At 58.1% G+C, this 18,180-nt stretch overlaps 1 protein-coding gene across 1 annotated transcript in view; it reads left to right on the top strand.

Annotated features, from left to right (window-relative positions):
* The window catches only part of PADI4 (peptidyl arginine deiminase 4), a 33,290-nt gene extending 19,019 nt beyond the window's left edge, over positions 1-14,271 (top strand). Inside the window, exons 6-16 of the mRNA XM_023635652.2 lie at positions 76-201; positions 1,720-1,898; positions 2,062-2,165; positions 3,019-3,130; positions 4,332-4,439; positions 8,282-8,436; positions 9,459-9,600; positions 9,852-9,954; positions 10,712-10,782; positions 11,371-11,511; positions 13,443-14,271. Of these exons, the coding sequence (XP_023491420.1) occupies positions 76-201; positions 1,720-1,898; positions 2,062-2,165; positions 3,019-3,130; positions 4,332-4,439; positions 8,282-8,436; positions 9,459-9,600; positions 9,852-9,954; positions 10,712-10,782; positions 11,371-11,511; positions 13,443-13,676 (1,475 nt within the window). The 3' untranslated portion in view covers positions 13,677-14,271. The remainder of the gene's footprint in view (positions 1-75; positions 202-1,719; positions 1,899-2,061; positions 2,166-3,018; positions 3,131-4,331; positions 4,440-8,281; positions 8,437-9,458; positions 9,601-9,851; positions 9,955-10,711; positions 10,783-11,370; positions 11,512-13,442) is intronic.
* The last annotated feature ends 3,909 nt before the right edge of the window (positions 14,272-18,180 follow it).

Genomic DNA, 18,180 nt, shown 5'->3' with positions numbered 1-18,180 from the left:
CGGGGAGAGAAGAGCAGGGGAGGGGAGGGAGGAGCAGAGTGGGGAGGGTCTCAGGCCGCACCCTTCTTGTTCCAGAGCTGGAGGACATGTCCCTGGTGACCCTGAGCACAAAGACCCCCAGGGACTTCTTCTCCACGCATCAGCTGGTGCTCCACGTGGCCAAATCTGAGATGGACAAAGTCAGGGTGTTCCGCATCCATCGTGAGTCCTTGGCCCTGGGTGTTCCCTTCCTGCCCCCGCCAGCGGGGCACAGCCCCTTCATACCCGCTTCCGCAAATAATTCCTGAGCACCTACTGTGTGCCGGGTTCTAAGAACGGAGGATACAGCAGTGAGCAAGATGGACGACATCTCTGCCCACTGCCTCCTCGAAAGGACACGCAGACAAAACGCAGACAAACGAACAAGATGGTGTCTGGTGCTGGTGAGCACCGAGGAGGAAATCCCCTCCCTCCCGAGGACTGTTGTCCTTGTTCTTTGTGTGTCTCTCTCTGTCCCTGACTCACACACGCACACACACACGCACGAGGACTCTTGTTTGCGGAGATCTTTGACTCCAAGCTGCCTGCGTGTGTTATGTGATAATTTGTTCTCTCACATCCCACAAATCAAAGACGGCAGAACGTCGCAGCAGCTCGTGAGCACCTGCTGCTGAGTGCCGCGCGGTGCCAGGCCCAGGGCATGGAGCAAAGAGCAGACAGAGTCCCCGCCCTGGGGGACAGGTTGGGAGAGACGATGCGTCAAATAATTGAGGAACACACCCAGTGCGTCAGGTGGCATGAAATGCTGTGCAGAAGAATGCGACAGAGCAGGGGTGTGGGGGAGGGTGGAGTCTGAGGGCGTGGAGCCAGGGTGGTCAGGGGAGCCTCCCCCATTAGGTGTCATTTGAGCAGAAGGAGGGGTGGGGACAGCCACACAGACACCCGGGGAAGGGCGTTTTAGGCCAATGGAACCACAGGTGCCAAGGCCTTGAGGCAGGCTGGTGCCCGTGGGCTTGAGGGACACAGGGAGTCGGTGCCACTGGAGTGCAGTGCACCAGCGGTAAAGCAGTAGATGAGGCTCGAGAGGAAGGGCGGAGGGGAAGGGGCCCGATCCAGTAGGCATGGAATGTGACTTTGGCTCCTAGTCTCAGGGAGACAGGGAAGCCATCGGAGGGTTTTGTGCCAAGGCACGACTTGATCTGACTTACTTCCATTCTAGAACAGTGATTAGACTGACATTGTCTGGTGACAAACCCACTGCTTGCCTCCATGGAGGCATCACCTCCTCCAGGAAGCCCTCTGTGCTTCCCTCCATCATAGCACTGATTACTGGCTGTGATCTGACCCACTTTGCTCTTCCCTACTCACCCGGGAGGCTGTGCACTCCCTGGGACCCAGGACAGTGACCGTCTGCCTGGGCTCCCCCATGTCAGCTGGGAGCAGGTGCTCGGGAATGAATGAATGAATGAATGGACGAACCACAATGTATAATGGGCTCCTGTAAAGTTGGGAGTGGCTCGAGCACCCCCTCCCCGCTTCCTGGACTCCCAGCCAAGGGGGGTGATGTCCTAGCAGAGGCCTTAGTCTGTCTCCTAAATGGAAGCTCTGGCCAGATTTCACCATGAGGGCCCCTCAGGGGTGGCACGCGGTGGCCCTGGGAAGGCGGCACAACACCACGGAGGAGAAGACGGGGTCTCCAGCGGTCGGGACACAGACCTGAGCCGCCCCTGCCCTCCCCAGGGGACAAACAGCGGTCCAGGTACAAGGTGGTCCTGGGGCCGCAGCAGCCGTCTCACGCCCTGGAGCTCCCGGGCGGCCAGCACAGCGTGGACTTCCACGTGGAGGGCCTCGCCTTCCCGGACGCCAGCTTCTCAGGGCTCGTCTCCCTCACCGTCTCCCTGCTGGGCGCGTCCAAACCGGTAGGCCCAGAGAGGGGACCTGGGCTTCCAGGCAGTGGCCCAACTTGGCGGGGGGGGGTGCAGTGAAGAGCCCACCTGGGGAGGGGGCTCCAAACAGCTGCTGGGAAGTAGCTGTTGGGCCCCGGCTGCCGTGACGGCCGCTCCCCCACCCACCCCATTGCAGGAGTTCCCCAAGGCCCTGGTTTTCCAGGACAGCGTGGCCTTCCGTGTGGCCCCCTGGATCATGACCCCCAACACCCAGCCCCCAGAGGAGGTGTACGTGTGCAGGTGAGGGGCCCTGGAGCGCTGGGGGGCGGGGCACAGACACGCCAGGGGAGCCCGGAGTTCTGGCCGCGGGCCCACTGCGCACTTGCCGTGTGAATGGGAAAAACTCACCCCTTTCTGACTCGCTCAGGGCTTGCAGCTTGCTTGCACCCATCCCAAGGCCGGGAGAGTGATTACTGTTGTTTTTGTTGTCACTCTCCTGCCCTGATGCAGGCTGAGGGCTGCGTTAGCTCCGGGGGCCTGTAGAGTTTGCTAGACCTGAGGATGAGAACCCTCGGTCCCTGAGCCTTCCAGGGCTTCCAGGGCTCTGAGTGTGGCCCGGGCACCTTCTGCACCGGAAACGCCTGTGGACTCATTGAGAATGCGCCTTCCTGCTGGGCCGTGTCTCTGGGGTGGGGCCCGTGTGCATTTGAATAGGCTGCTCCGTCCTGCAGCCTGAGAGCACCTGCTGGTCCGCTGCGGTCTGAGGGGACCCTGCCCTCTCCTCTGCCCATTGCTTCAGGGCGGAAGAGGTGGGAGTGTAACATGGTGGTCAGGACATGGGTGGGAAGCCAGTAAGGCAGGGTCCGAGTCCCAGTGCTGTCCCCAGCCGGCGTGACCTTGAGCACTGACCTCCTCGGTGGAAGGGGGTGCCCTAGCTCCCCTCGTGGATTGTCACGAGAATCCAGTGAGGTGATGCTCGCTGAGAGCAGAGACAGAAGGAGCCGGCGTCTCCGTGCCTCTTCTGCTTGGTCCCGACCGGGGCAGCTGCTCCACCCCTGGGACCCCGCAGAGGCCCAGCGTCTCCCTCAGAGCCTGGCCGAGGCCGTGGCCGGGACTCCAGAGCACTGAGGAGCTTCTCTGGTGCTCTTTCTAGGGTACTGGAAAATGAGGACTTCCTGAAGTCGGTGAGTGCTCTGGCCAAGAAGGCCAAGTGCAAGCTGACTGTGTGCTCCGAGGAGGAGAACCAGGACGACCAGTGGATGCAGGTCTGCGGCCCTGGGGGCGGGCGAGCCAGGGCGCACGGGATGAACGTCCCCGAGGGTCAAGGGACGCTGGAAGACCCGGGCTCCAGGGCTCGGCCTGGCAGATGGGCAGGGTGGGTGGAGCCTCTGAGGGTCCTTGCACGGGGGGCTCAGGCAAGTGGTTCAACTGCCATTCCCTGCGGGCCACCGCGGGCCTGCTGTCACCAAGATGGGCATCGTCTTGCTGCTTAGAAGCTCTCAGACGACCTCACAAATGCTGCAGAGCTCAAGAGGCCCTCGAGTGGCCATCCCTCCGAGCCAGCCTTCCTGGGCTGGGCCACAGACCAGGCCACAGCCCTGCTCCAGCACTCTCCATGGCTCCCAGGTTGCCTCCAGGGCCCTCCCAACCTGGCCACCCCCCTCACCTAGTGCCAGCCTGCCACCGCACCGGCCACACTGTGTCACGGGTCTGCTTCTGTGCCGTGAGCTCCCTGAGGGCAGAGACTCAGCCTCCTTCAGCTCAGTGCCCGTGGGCAGCGGTGGCTGAATGCCCTTGAATTGCCCCGGGACTCCGTGCCCTTCCGTGCCGTCTGCCCTGCTCTCACCTCCACGCCTGTGGCCATCCTGTTCCTTCTCTGTTGCCCTGCCCACTCCCCCCACCATGTCCAGATCACGCTCGTCCGCCCCCAGCTTGAATGCTTCCCCTCTGGGAGTTTCCCCCTTGCCTCCGGTGGGAATTCGTGCATCTTTCTCCTAACCCCCCAGATGACACCGTCTCCTCCTTTCTCGTCGTTCCATCTGTGTGAGATTGGGGTGAACCCTATGAAGTGGCTGCTGTGCCACCCACTTTGACCCACAGGGGTGGCCATTTCCTCGGCTCAGCCTCCTGGTGCTCTGTGTCCAGTGTCACATCCGCCTGCTGGAATCTGGGCAGGCTGTGCACAGATGCGTTTCTGAGCCTCACCCGCTCTGCCCCAGGACCCGGCTGGGGCCTCACCTGCCCCGCTTTGGGGCGGGCTGCTCTGATTGCCACCCTCCAGGCCTCAGCTCAGCAGTGCTCCCTCCCAGAAGTCTTCTCGACCCATCCCAGCCGCATCGGGGAAGGGCCCCTCCTCCATGTTCCCACAGACCCCTCCCTCCCCCCATCACCTCCTAACACTGGGTGGTAGGCGCCCCGCTCCCTGGCTCCCCGCCTCACGGCCTCCCTCCCACTGGCTCTGCGCAGGATGAGATGGAAGTGGGCTACATCCAGGCCCCGCACAAAACGCTGCCCGTGGTCTTTGACTCCCCGAGGAACAGAGGCCTGAAGGAGTTCCCCATCAAATGCGTGCGGGTACGTGCTGGTGGGGGGGCGCCCGCTGCCGAAACGCCCGTCCCTGAGGCCTCCTGCCTCCTGCCTGTCTCCCCAGCCCTCCCTGGGCTGAGCCTGCGCTCCTGCTCAGGCGGCGACCGCACAGTGGGCCATGCTGTTTCTCCCAGGACCAGGGTGACATCCGCTCTTCCTTTCCCAAAGCCCTTTCCAGCCACCAGCTCACCTGGTCCTCCAGATAACCCTGCCCAGGACGCAGGTCAGGCTTGGGCGTCCTGTTCCACTGAAGATGCTCTTGCTGCAAGGTGGGGGTGCGGCCAGGGCCAGAACCTTCCCCACCGTCCTGCTGGCAGCTCTGCCTTTCGGGTGGGGTCTGGCCTTCAGGGGCTCTTTCTGGGGTATGGGGGGGGTGCGGCGTTCAGAATCAGGGTGGTCTTTTCCTAGGTGCGACTTTATCCGCCAAAGACTCTACATGTGTTTGGGGGGTGGGGTGGGGGTGACATACTGGTGACTTATGCTTGGCCGGCCCGGCAGCTTCGTGCAGACTCAGCACAGAATTATAATAATAATGATAATAATGGGGGCATTTATCGAACATGCGTTCTGTGTCAGTCATGGCTAAACTCTTTACTGGCACTGACTCATTTAATTTGTCTGATGACCTTTAATGTAGATGCTATCCCTCGGCCCATTTCATAGATGAAGAAATGAGGCTCAGAGAGGCTAAGCAGCTTTCCCAAGGTCGCACAGAAAGAGAATGGAGAAGCTGGAGTGCAAACCAGGCCGGCGGCTCCGTGAGCTCGCTCTGACCCCCTGTGACCCACTGCTGTCCCAGAGGACCAAGGCCGGCCCCCCGCCCTCACAGCCCCTTGGCTCCAGGCGCCAGGGAAAAGGCAGGAAACAGTGTGGCACGCAAGGTTGGCCAGGATGAGTGGCTTTTCAAGGAGCACCCTGCGCCCCGAGGGAGGGGAGGCGGCCTTCCCACACAGGAGGCGGTGGAAGGAGACCGGAGTCTCGCTCAGCACCTTGTCACGCTCCCTCTCCTGTGCTGACTGGTGCTGGTGTCCATTGGGTCCACGCTGTCTCTCTGCCGCGGAATCAGGTTAAAGTGTTTGAGGAGCGAGGGGAGAAACCAGCCAGCTGCCGCTGGGACTTCGGCCCTTCTCGCTGGTTCCAGTCCTGCTCTGTGCAGTGGCCGTGTCTCCTACTTGATATTCCCAGTGTGACAAGGGCCCCGCCTGCTTCTCCGACCCCCTCATGGGCCACTTTCTCTGTCCCTCACCCGCTCCAGCCCCACTGGCCTCCCTGTTCTTTAAATGGGCCCGACTTTTGAAGGTTGACGCTGACATTGAAGGTCCCAGCGCCGATGCCCTCCTCATTGAGGCCGTCCTGCCACCGAAGGACACCCCAGCCAGTGCCTGGCCTTCTCGACCACAGCACCTTGTTGTTTTCTTCTGAGTATTTTGTTCTAAATCACCGACTTGTTACTTTTCATCATCTGCCTCCCTGTGGACTGGAAGCACCCCAAGGGCGGGGCCTGGGGCCGAGGCGCCCATCGCTGGACCGCGGGCACCTAGCCCGCAGCCTGACACACAGTGGGTGTTCTTCCCATAAGACGATGTCGGTAGCTTCTGTCCCACCTCTGCTTGTGAAGACCAATAGCACGTACCATAAATAGAAGGCAACGGTGAAATGAAACAGAATTACAACAAAATTAAATTATTAAAGCCAGCTCGATACAAATGACGACAGAAACTCTGAGCCCGGGCTTTGCTCTCCGGTTGTGAAAATGGGAGGTTAGCGGGTGTTAAGGATGGATTCACACCCTCTGGGACTTTAATCTTTGACGAACCAGAAAGCCTGGGGAGAATGGAAAGGGCAGCATTTCTGAGGCTGTGCCGGGAGCTGCGTCAGGTGGCACCTGTGAGCATCCCCCCTCTTGGGGAGCCACTTCTGCAGACAGTGGACACCCCGTCATGTGCCTGCAGAAATTCAAGCTTGCAGCCTATGGAGCTGACCCCCTCTCCTGGCGAGAGCCAGGGCAGTGACTTGCGTGAATTGATCATTCATTCATCAAACAGTCTGAGCACATCCTCTGTGCCCGGCCCTGTTCTAGGCAATTGGAACCCATCAGGGTGCAATGCCAAGGCCCCCGCCCTCACGCAGTTGAACTTCTAGTCCAGAGAGACAGACAATAAACAAGAAATCTAGCAAATAAATTCCATCGTATGTTGGAAGGTGGAATCAAATAGTTTAGAAAAAGGAAGAGCAGAATCAGGGGCTCCCAGGTGCCAGAGTGGTGGGGAGGATTCGACTGCAATTTTAAATAGCACGGGCAGGGTAGGCCGCATTGGGAAGTTGACATTGGAGCAAAAACTCAAAAGACGTGAAGGAGTTGGCCATATGGATGTCTGGGTAGAGTGTTCTAGGCAGAGGCAACAGCCAGTGCAAAGGCCCTGAGGCAGACTATGCCTAGCATGTTCAAGGAAGAGCAAGGGGACCAGAAGGGGTGGAGCAGAGCGAACAAGAGGAAGAGTGGTGGGAGAGGTGGTCAGAGAGGTGATGGGGCATGGGGCAGGAGGGAGGACAGAGCCTGTGGGCTTGTTGGCCGTGGTAAGGCCATTTGTTTAGAATCTGAGAAACGGGGTAATCATTGCTAGGGCGGTAGACTGAATGATGGCCCCTCGAATAGGTCCACGTCCTAATCAGTGGAACCTGATGCTTTCTCGTGTGCAAAAGGGATGTTGCAGATGTGATTAAGTCAGGGATCTTGTGAGGGGGCGGTTATCCTGGGTCATCTGGGTGGCCTGTCTGTAATCGTAACCCTCCAGATAAGAAGGAGGAAGGAGCGTCGGGGCGGGAGGAGGCGTGTGACGATGGAGTGATGCACCCTGAAGACGGAGCAGGAGGCCACCAGCCAGGTTGGCCACCAGGAGCTCAAAAAGGCAAGGAAGGGGTCAACCCGGTGGCGCAGCCGTTACATGCGAATGTTCTACTTTGGCAGCCTGGGGTTCACTGGTTCGGATCCCGGGTATGGACATGGCACCGCTTGGCAAGCCATGCTGTGGTAGGTGTCCCACATATAAAGTAGAGGAAGATGGGCACGGATGTTAGCTCAGGGCCAGTCTTCCTCAGCAAAAAGAGGAGGATTGGTGGCAGATGTTAGCTGAGAGCTAATCTTCCTCAAAAAAAAAAGTTAAAAACAAAAACAGACAAGGAAACAGATTTCCCTCCGAGCCTCTGGAAGCAGCTAGCCCCGGCGCCCCTTGAGCCCCAGGAAACTGATTTCAGACCTCCGACCTCCAGGACTCTCAGAGAATAAAGCTGTGCTGCTTTCAGCCGCTCGACGCGTTACTGTGGGAAGCAAACCGAGGGTGAGAGATGGGTCATCCACCTGCTCTTCTCACGAAGATCCACGTGGAGACGTCACAGCCATTCGGCGAAGCTCCTTCCAGCCCAAGATCAGGATGACTCAGGGTGTGGACCAGGAGGGCCCGCTGTAGAGACAGCCCAAATCCTGGTCCTCCCACAGCCTGGCTGTGGGACCTGAAGAAGCCACACCCAACTCGGAGCTTAGTTTCTTCTCTGCAAAATGAGGATAAAAATGATATTTTGCAGATTTGTTATGATGCCCAAGTTCAGGCTTACAAGCATTAGGGACTCCACAAACGCCGCTGCCTTCCCCCGCCCACCCACTCCAGCACGCCTCCAACATCCCGCAGATCCTAACGGCACCTGCTGTGTACCGGCTGCTGATGTTACCCGGTTCCTTCCTGCAACAGGCTAGTCCTTGAACTTGGACCCCGCCCTCTCTTCACCCCGAGGCTTGGCTCCCTAACGCTTGGCACGTTTTTCTCCCATCTCAGGGTCCAGATTTTGGCTACGTGACTCGAGGGGCCCAGACAGAGGAGATTACTGACCTCGACTCCTTCGGCAACCTGGAAGTGAGCCCGCCCGTCACGGTCGCGGGGAAGACGTACCCCCTGGGCAGGGTTCTCATCGGGAGCAGCAGTTACCCCAGGTGAGGGGCGGGGCGCGGAGGGCTGGACCCAGGGATGCCCTGGAACAGCAGAGGCCAGAGCAGAAGGCTTCCTGACTTGCTCCCAACCCACGAGGGTGTGGCAAACTGGAGGGCATCCGAGAGGAATCCTAGTGCAGGGCGAGGAGTACTGTCTTCGGAGCTGGATAGACCCAAGTCCATATTACAGCTCCGCCGCACACACTCTCTCAGTCAGTGAATACTTCCTGAGCACCTACTGTGTGCTGGGCGCTATGCTAGGAGCTGACAAGGGACACAGCTGTGAACATGACAGACAAGCCCTTCCCACTAGTGGAAGAGACAAATAATAGAAAAGTAAACAAATAAGATAATTTCAAATAGTGAAGAAAGCCAAACAGGGAGGAGCAGAGGAGTGGGAACTGTGTTAGTTGGAGTGATCAGGAAGGGCCCCTCTGGGGAGGGGGTTTTTGAGCCGCAGCCTGATGACTGGAAGGACATGGCTGCATGGAGATCTGGGGTAGAGGGTTCCTGGCAGATGAAAGAGCATGTGCAAAGGCCCTGAGGCAGGAATGAGCTGGGCATGCTCAAGAAGGCCAGAGTAGCTAAAACGGATTAAGCAAGAGGAAGGCCAAAGGGCTAAGTCATGAAGGACCTTGGAGGCCAGAGCAAGGAGAAGCTCAGAAAAGAGAAGGAACATCCCCAAGGCCACACAGCTAACAAGGGGTCACCAGCTCAGGTGGGACCAGCTCCCAACCCCATGTTTACCCACAGCTCTAGCATCTAGGCTGAGTCAACAGGCAGTGCTTTCTGAGGCTAAGCTCTGGTCCTGTTGACCTTACTGACTCTCTGCCTCAGTTTCCCCCAATAAAACTGGGGTGACAATTCCTAAATTCCTCAAATGTTAGGGGATATAATAAAGGCATCCTAGGCTTCTGAGTCCCTTCTCTGAAGGAGAACCTGACCCCTTGGCCAAGCCTCCAGTCCCTCAGAGACCTCCTGTTGACCCCCCACCCCGTGATACGCCTTCCTTCCTGCGTTGGCAGCCACGAGAGCCAGGAGATGCACCAGGCCCTGCGGGACTTCCTGGTCGCCCAGCAGGTGCAGGCGCCCGTGGAGCTCTACTCCGACTGGCTGTACGTGGGCCACGTGGACGAGTTCATGACCTTCGTTCCCGTGCACAAGAAGGTGCTGTGGGGGGCTGCCTGGAGGAAGCCATGCGCCTCCGGCCTGGGTTCCAGGCCCAGCTCTGCACTCTGCCGGGAGGCCCCCTTACCTGCCTGACTCTGCTTCTCCGCCACCCCACCCCCGGGAGGGGGCATGGACGAGGTGGCCAGCCTGGGTCCAAGCCACGCTCCCTGCACCCTGGCGGAGTCTTCCTCCTCGGGGGGGCCCCCTGGGGCACAGCTGACCTCTGACCCCAGTGTCTCTGCCTCCAGGGCTTCCGGCTGCTTCTGGCCAGCCCCAGGTCCTGCTACAAACTGTTCCAGGAGCTGCTGAAGGAGGGCCACGGGGAGGCGCTGCTTTTCGAAGGAGTCACTAGTAAGTAGGCCATGCCTTGTTCTTTTGAGCACCTACTATGTGCCAGGCCGGGTGCTAAGCTAAGCTTAGCTGTGTGAACAGGACAGAATAGCTCCCGGTCTCGGGGCTCACAGTCCAGGGCAAGTGAGTCAAGGAAACAGCTACACCAGAAAGGCTTTGTTGGGGGGTGGGGTGTCTGGGAGGAGTTCAAGGAAGGCTTCCTGGAGGAGGCAAAGACCAAGCAGGAGCGTGAGGGCTGAGTAGGAGTTGGCCAGGCAAATGGGGCTGTGGGATGAGAGGAAGAGAGAGATTCCAGATAGAGGGAGCAGTGAATGCAAAGGCTCAGAGGTAGGAGAAAGCAAGATGTGTTCGAAGATCTGAAAACAGTTCCGTCTGGCTGGAGCACGGAAGGAAATCTTATTTTTTCAGTAAAGTCCAGCGACATGGACCGGGGTCAGAGGCTGCGAGTTTTCACCTAATATCTGTAGTATGTCGTGTGGCTTCGGGCAGTGGTCGGACCCTGTTTGTCCCTTGGCAAACGGGCTTCCTTTGGAGATGAATCGAAGGGGATGAGCACCCCTTTAATGAGAACTGACCCCGATAAAATATCTCATTAAAGGCATTTGCCTCCCGGACGCTCAGACAAACCTGTATGTGAGGAATTATTGCTGCCCCCATTTTGTAGAGGAGAAAACTGAGTCCCCACAGCGCCTGCTGGGAAGAGGGAACTCAACCTCTGAATTCATCTGCATTATTTTTTTCTTTTCCTTCACGACAGAAAGAAAACGGCAGAAAATAAAGGACATTCTGTCAAACAAGAAATTGAGAGAACAGAATTCATACGTGGAGGTACTGGCCTGGGTGCCCAGGAGATCCCACATCCTGGGCAGCCCTGACAACCCCGCCCCCCTCCCAGCCACCGTCCCTGCCACCAGAGGCACAAGGCAGAGGCCTGCACGGGCGGGCGCATGTCGGCTCCGTGGGGCACGGCTCTGGGGTCTGGGCAAATGCATGCGAGAGAGAGAGAGAGAGAGAGAGAGAGAGAGAGAGAGAGAGAGAGAGAGAGATGGGGGGATTCTGTTGTCCCCGTTACGGGAGCGCACTAAAGGTGGAAAAGAGAGGAGGTCGGGGAGGCCAGGGTCAGAGAAAGACAGATGAAACTCTCAGCAAAAGAGGGACAGGGGCAGGAGGGAAGCCAAGCACTAGAGTGACAGCGACCAGAAAGACAGGGACGCAGGAGCAGAAGCGAGAGGCAGGGGGAAGGAGCAGAGCAGAGCAGCCGGGGAAGGAGGAAGAGAACCAGGTGCCCATCGCCGCCTCCTGCCCTGTCCCTGGTCCTTCCCTTGGCCTCAGCCACAGACTACCCTCCCGGCAGCAACCCCCACCCCCACCCGGGTCGGCCCCGCCATGCCCACCGCTCCCCCCTCCCCACCCCAGAGCTGCATCGACTGGAACCGGGAGGTGCTGAAGCGGGAGCTGGGCCTGACGGAGCGGGACATCATCGACATCCCTCAGCTCTTCAAGCTCCAGCAGGACTCCAAAGGGACCCACAAGGCTGAAGCCCTTTTCCCAAACATGGTGAGGAGGTGGGCTTTGGGATCGGCCCGCCTTTGCCAATGGCCTGAAGTCCGGGAGGCCCGCTGGGCTCTGGGTGCGGGTCCAGGAGGGTTGGCTGTCTGCTCGCCCCCTTGGGGTTTGTGTGGCCCTATGCAGCTTACAGAGCGGCTTTGGGCATCTCACAACCACCCTGGGAGTCAGAGACTGTCATCACCCCCACTTGACAGAGGAGGTACAGAGAGGCGAGGTCTCTGGCACAAGAACACACAGCTGGCAAGAGGCGGGATTCTGAGCTGGGATATAAAGCCAGGGGTCTGGCTGCAGAGCCACGCTCTAACCACCAGGGTGCACTGCCCCTGTGGGCTTCCGTGCGGTGGGGGGCGCAAAGTAGGGGTGGAGTAGGGGGGAGACAAGCAACAAGCAAGATGCTCTGAGGTTACGTTTGAGAGGGAATAAAGGTGGGGGCTCCTCTCCAGACGCAGGGGTCCTGGAAGGCCTCTGGGAGGAGGTGAGGCTGGTGCTGTGGCCTGGGTGGGATGCTCGCCTCTGAAGAGTGGACTTGAGGGGGATGCGCCTTTGTCAAGCACTTTTAGCCGCGACCCCCAAGCACCGTGGTGAAGTGATCTGCTCTGTTTTCGCCATCCCGCTGCCCTGCTGCTGTCTCCTCAAAGGGGGCCAAGGGCCGGGCAGAAACTCCCCCAGTTCCGCTGGGCCCACAGCCACCCCCCCTGCCGGGCGGGGTTACAGTCCAGGGAGGAGCTGCTGGTCCCCCGCACAGTGCTGGTCAGACTGGCCTCCCCAGGGCCCTGGGGCTTCATGGCGGTGCCTCGGACCCAGTGGTTCGGGTTTTTTCTGTTTTATGCATTGAGAGGCTGCCAAGGATGATGTTTAGAACACGGGGCTCCTGGACCAGAGCAAGGAGGAGGGGCCGCCCCCCTCGCAGCGCTGAATAGAATTCCTTGGCCCCCAGCACTTTGTGCCTTCTCTGGTTGTGCCCAGCCAGCTTTCCCGGCTCAGGAAGGAAAGCTGCTGTCTGTGGCTGGGGGTGGGGGGGGCGTCTCGATGACGCCATCCGCCGTCTGTAATGCCTGAGGGCTGACTCCCACCTTCACTGTTCCGGGCCCCTGGAGGGAGCCTGAGCATTCGCCCTGCCGTGGGAGGCGGCGCATGGGCATGAAGCAGCAGAGAAATTGAGTGTGAGGCCCTCAGCTTGGGCTGTGTCTGAGCCATGACAGAGAATAAGATGCCCCTCAGTGACTCATGAGCCCTGGGGACTGACTCTGCGCTTACTACCTGCTGGCTCAGTGCTCCGCATACATGCTCTTATCTGATTGTTGGAGCAATGGAAATGCGTTTGGGCTCATTTTGCTGATGAGGCTCAGAGAGGTCAAGTGACTTGCCTAAGGTCACACAGCTGTTGAGTAGTATTGCTGGGATTCAAAGCCACCTTGGCCTGGAGCCAACATCCTAGTCCTTTCGCTTCACCAGGCTGCTTCCCAATATCATGGAGGAAACAGTCATTTACATATGTTATAATGTACGGAAAGGGCTACAAAAGAGGTAGTCACTTATTCATCCATTTAACAGATACTTAGTAAGTGCCTGCTGTGTGCAGGCACCGTGCTGGGAGCTATGGGAGCACAGAGGAGGGTGACTAATTGTCAGAGTTTGGGGAATCATGGGCGGCTTCACAGAGGAGGTGGCATTTGAGCTGGGCCTTGAGTAATAGAGTTTGCCAGAAGGTGGCAGGTGGGGAAGGAGAGTATGGTGTTAAGAGCATGGACCCTGGATGCGACAGACTTGGGGATAAGTCCTAGAGAGCTGGCTGGCCTTCGGTAGCCCACTTTACCTGTGTGGGCCTCAGTTTCCTCATCCGTGAAGGGGGCCATCAAAGAAGAGGGGGTGCTCGGACAGCAAGGCTGGCTGCCCCTGACGGTGCCCTCTCTCTGCAGGTGAACATGCTTGTGCTGGGCAAGCACCTGGGCATCCCCAAGCCCTTCGGGCCCGTCATCCATGGCCGCTGCTGCCTGGAGGAGAAGGTGCGGTCCCTGCTGGAGCCTCTGGGCCTCCACTGCACCTTCATCGACGACTTCTCCTCCTACCACGTCCGGCACGGCGAGGTCCACTGCGGCACCAACGTGCGCCGGCAGCCCTTTGCCTTCAAGTGGTGGCACATGGTGCCCTGAGCCCGTCCTGTGACGTCCTCTCGCTCGGGAAGCTCCTGGCCAGAGGCGCTGGTCCCCTGCAGTGGGGCCCAGCCAGAGCTCTTGGGGACGTTTTGGCCCCCCCAGGGGTGGCCTCCCTCCCGGCAGTGGCTTGTTTCCTTGCCGTGTCCCGGCCCCTGGGACCCTCCTCTGAAGATCCCGAGATAGTCCTGGCTTTGCAAACTCAGTTCTGCTGCAAGAAAGCTTTAGAACCACTCGGTGCGCGCGCTCAGGCTGCCAGTCCTACCGTTCGTTCCTTCTCCTTCACTCGTCGTCGTGCTTGAACTGGATGTTACAGGCTTGAAGCTGCTTCCAGGAGAGGTCGAAGGCCAAGGCGTGTCTTTTGCTCCTGGGCGTATATCTGGTCTATAAAATCTATGACCTCAGCCTAGCTGATTTTAAGCTTTAGCCCTGAGGGTGCGGCCCCTCCCTCCTCAGAGCTGCATTGAAGTCAGTTCCAAACAGCCGGCCAGGTGGACATCCCAAGACAGATGGATTGTTCACTTTAACGTGTGTGTATAAAATATGCTTCTTTTTATGTGTATTTCATGACAAAAAATAAAATGATAAAGATAGACTGGGCCCTCAGGCACGTGGGCAGGAGGGGCAAGTCCCGCAGGAGGGATGGTCCTCATGTCGCCTCAGCCTTCTCCGTAGACAAGTGACGTTACAAGGTCCTGAGGGCCAAGCTGGGGCTGAAGAATCGTATCCCCATTCATGGGTGTCCTTGGAGAAAAAGGGGACAGACGGGTCGTGCAAGAACCCAAGGGACAGACTGTCATTATCAAACACGCCCAGACATCAGCAAATTCTTTGTCCCTCCCATTTGTCATTTCTGTCCCACCAGCATGAAAGCCCCACCTGGTGGGCTCTTGTCCCTCGTGTTTGCTGCCGTGCCAGGGGCTCCCGAGAGCTGGCGCGGCACGCAGTAGAGCCGTGGGTTGTGTGGAATGAAGTCCTTAGTCCCCTCTCTGTCCTTTGGGATGTTTTCTTATATGGCCCTGACATAGGGATTCAATTCCTCCATAGAAAATAAAACCTGAAGACTCGAGATCTTTATAACTGAGGCCAGATCTTGGCTCCATGGAGCCTGAGATGCTCAGAAAACACCCAGAGGCGCTGCTTTCATGTGGTCTGAAGGAAGTAGGATGGTGGAACAGACAGACATCAAAACCCCCAGCCCTGACACCAAGGAAGGGGGGTCCATGAAACCTGGGTCAAAACGTGCTCCTCCTATGAGACCAGCTGCCACCACCCCAGAATTTGCTGGGGCAAAAGATGCAGGAGTGTCGGGGCCGCCCCAGTGGCGTAGTGGTTAAGTTTGTGCGCACTCTGCTGTGGCGGCCCCGGGTTCAGGTTCAGATCCAAGGCACGGACCTACACACCGCTCATCCAGCCGTGCTGTGGCAGCATCCCACGTACAAAATAGAGAAGATTGGCACAGATGCTAGCTCAGGGACAATCTTCCTTACCAAAAAACAAAAAACCATGCAGGAGTGTTTCCTGTGGACCAGAAAGGGGCCACACAGCACAAGAGGAAGCTGGTGTGAGGTTATCCCAGAACCTGACCCATAGGGCTGCCTGGAGCAGCGAGCGGCCTCAGCAGGCAAAGGCTCCAGGTCTCGCTGGCTTCCTGGGGCTGCAGAGGGACTAAAGACAAGCTGATGGCTACCGCAGACCAGCATCAAGGCAAACGTGCATGAGGGGGTGGGGGGCATCCGTGAAGGAGTCGTGGTGGGGCTCGGGGCGGCCACCTGAGAGAAAGCAGCAGCTGGCAGTCCTCGGAGCCGCCCGGAGCTCTCCCTCCCCTCCCTCCTTCCCCAGAAGGCACAGGGGAGGTTCCTGCAGCTGCTGTAACAAATCACCACAGACTGGTGGCTTCGAACAACAGGAATTTATCCACTCCCAGTTCTGGAGGCCAGAAGTCCCAAAGCAGCATCACTGGGCTGAAATCAAGGTGTCCGCAGGCCGTGTTCCCTCTGGGGTTACAGGGGAGAGTCCACTCCTTGCCTCTCCCACCCGCTGCTGGCTGCATCACCCTGGCCTCTGCTGTGTGTCACACTGCCTTCTCTGTGTGCATCAAACCTCCCTCTGCGTCTCTCATAAAGATGCATTTAGGGACACCCAGATACTCTGGGATAATCTCCCCAGACTCTTGGTCACATCGCAAAGACTCTTTTATGTGAAATAACGCAGGCCCCAGAGATTAGGACCTGGGAGATTTTGGGGGCTCTTATCCAAGCTACTACAGCTCAGGACCCACCATTCCCAGCTGTGCAGGCAGAAAGGAAAGAAGGAAGCCAAGCACCCCTTTGCCACAGCTCTAAGCTTTATACCTCCGTTAAGCCCTAATGGGGAAGGGAGAGGACTTAGTTTTTTTTGCTGAGGAAGACTGGCCCTGAGCTAACATCTGTGCCCATATTCCTCTACTTTATATGTGGGACGCCTGCCATAGCATGGCTTGATGAGCAGTGCACAGGTCGACACCTGGGATCCAAACCGGTGAACCCCGGCCTGCCGAAGTGGAATGTGTGCACTTAACTGCTGTGCCACCGGGCCGGCCCCCAAGGTGTACAAAGTGTTGATTCGATACATTTGTACGGTGCCATGTGACTAGCCCCGTTGTGGAGCTAACACCTCCATCATGTCCCACAGTTATCCTTTCTTTCTTGCGGAGGCAGATTTAACTGTATAAGACCAAGTATGGGATTTTCTTTTGTGTGGGGTTCGACTTTCAAACTTCTGAATTGAGGTTGTTCGGAAACTGTTTCGTGTCTGGTTCCCAGAAGCAGATTCTGAGAGGGAGATCTGCCCGCACGAGGTTGGGGGCACTGCTCTCAGGATCCACACCTGGGAGCGGGTGGGGGAGCAGCAGCAGGTGATGAACCCGGACGTAGTGGCCGCGAAGGTTTCGGGTGATGCCCTGGGGTGCTCGGGCTGGGATGGCCCTCGGAGCCGTCCTGGATGAAGACAAGCAGCCAGCCTTTGCCCCCCACATTGGGTGTCGCTGCCCCCAAGGAAGGGACACAGCCTTGGGAATCGGCAGTCGGCGATTCCAGGAGGGGGACGTGCTGAGAGCAGCCAGGAGCCAACACTCTCAGCAGCTGGGGGCTGAGTGCCTCCGCCCTGAAGGGGGTCAGGTGGCACATCATGGCGTCCAGCACAGTGACCTGAAGTGACCACGGGCCGTGATTACCGAGGAGTGATTGCAGAACTCTCCCCATGGAAGGAGCGTGTGAGGAGCTGTGGGAGTCCACGTGGGGTGGCTTTATGGTTCCCAAGCCCTCGGTTTGCTTGGAGAGCCCTGTGGAAGCCCACTGGGTTATCTTTCTGAGGGCTGGGAGCCATTTAGCCATTTTGCCACACGAGAATTTATTGAGTACCTGCTATGTCCAGGACTCTCTTGTGGTGCTGGGGATTCAGTGGTGAACGAGAAGCCCCCTGGAGGGAGAGGGGACCCACTCCAGATCTCTCCAAGTCCCTCTCACGCCCAGAGGGGTCTCCATCCTCCAGGCTCAGGGGGTCCCTCCCCATTATACTCAGAGCCCTGGCACAAGGCCGGGCTGCCTGAGGGCAGGAGGGACAGAGCCCCCAGGCTGTTCTGCTCCAGACCCCAGGCCCAGCACTCAGCGACCCCTCCCCAGTCAGACCATCCCTGCCCTCTGCCCACCTCTGGCTGGCTGGCGTGTGAGAGATGGGTGGGCAGGTGGGCCAAGCCCTTTGTCGGGAAGGAACACACGTGCTGAGCACCTCAGCCTGATTAACTTTGCCGCTTTCAACCCAAGTGGAGGGGCTTTTAGGGTCTTTCGGGACAATCGCTGCCTCCAAGAGCCCCTAAGACAAAGCCACCCCTGACAGTTATGCTGTGTGCTTAAAATCTCCAAGGAGGGCTGTTTTAACTTTTAATCCCAAATTTACAAGCCTGGCTGACTGAGCAGTCTTCACTCAGTACCCAACTGCCGTCCCCCATGCTGTTACACACAGGGTAACAGCAGCCTCGTGTGTCAGGGCAAAAGACTGAAAACAAATGCTTGTGCTTGATGGTACAGCCCTGCGCGGAATACCATACAGCCATAAAAAGGATAAGGCCACTTTGTACGTGATGTGAACTGCTGAGTTGTACTATGAAGTGAAAAAGCACAGTATGGAATACTATGTACATATCCTGCCACTTATATAGAAACAAGAAGGAAGGGAGGATGCTCATACAGGTTTGCTTGGTCACTCATAACATCCATTGTAGATGCAGAAGAAACTGATGCCACTGGCAGCCTCCACGTCAGGGAACTGAGAGGGTGAGAGACAGTGAGAGGGAGATTGTTGCAAATTCCTTTTGAACTTGGAACTATGCGCACGTGGTACCTGTTCAAGGATAACCATAACACTCACTTCAAACATAAAACGAACACTGTTTCCGAGTTCGCTGGTAAGCCCCTTGGGCTGGAGCAGGAGTTCTCGTGTCTGTGCTCCATGGCTCAGTGGAGAT

Source organism: Equus caballus, chromosome 2 (assembly GCF_041296265.1).
Source record: "Equus caballus isolate H_3958 breed thoroughbred chromosome 2, TB-T2T, whole genome shotgun sequence".
NCBI lineage: Eukaryota > Metazoa > Chordata > Mammalia > Perissodactyla > Equidae > Equus > Equus caballus.
The sequence above is the reverse complement of the archived record's forward strand: the minus strand, read 5'-3'. Positions and strand labels throughout refer to the sequence as shown.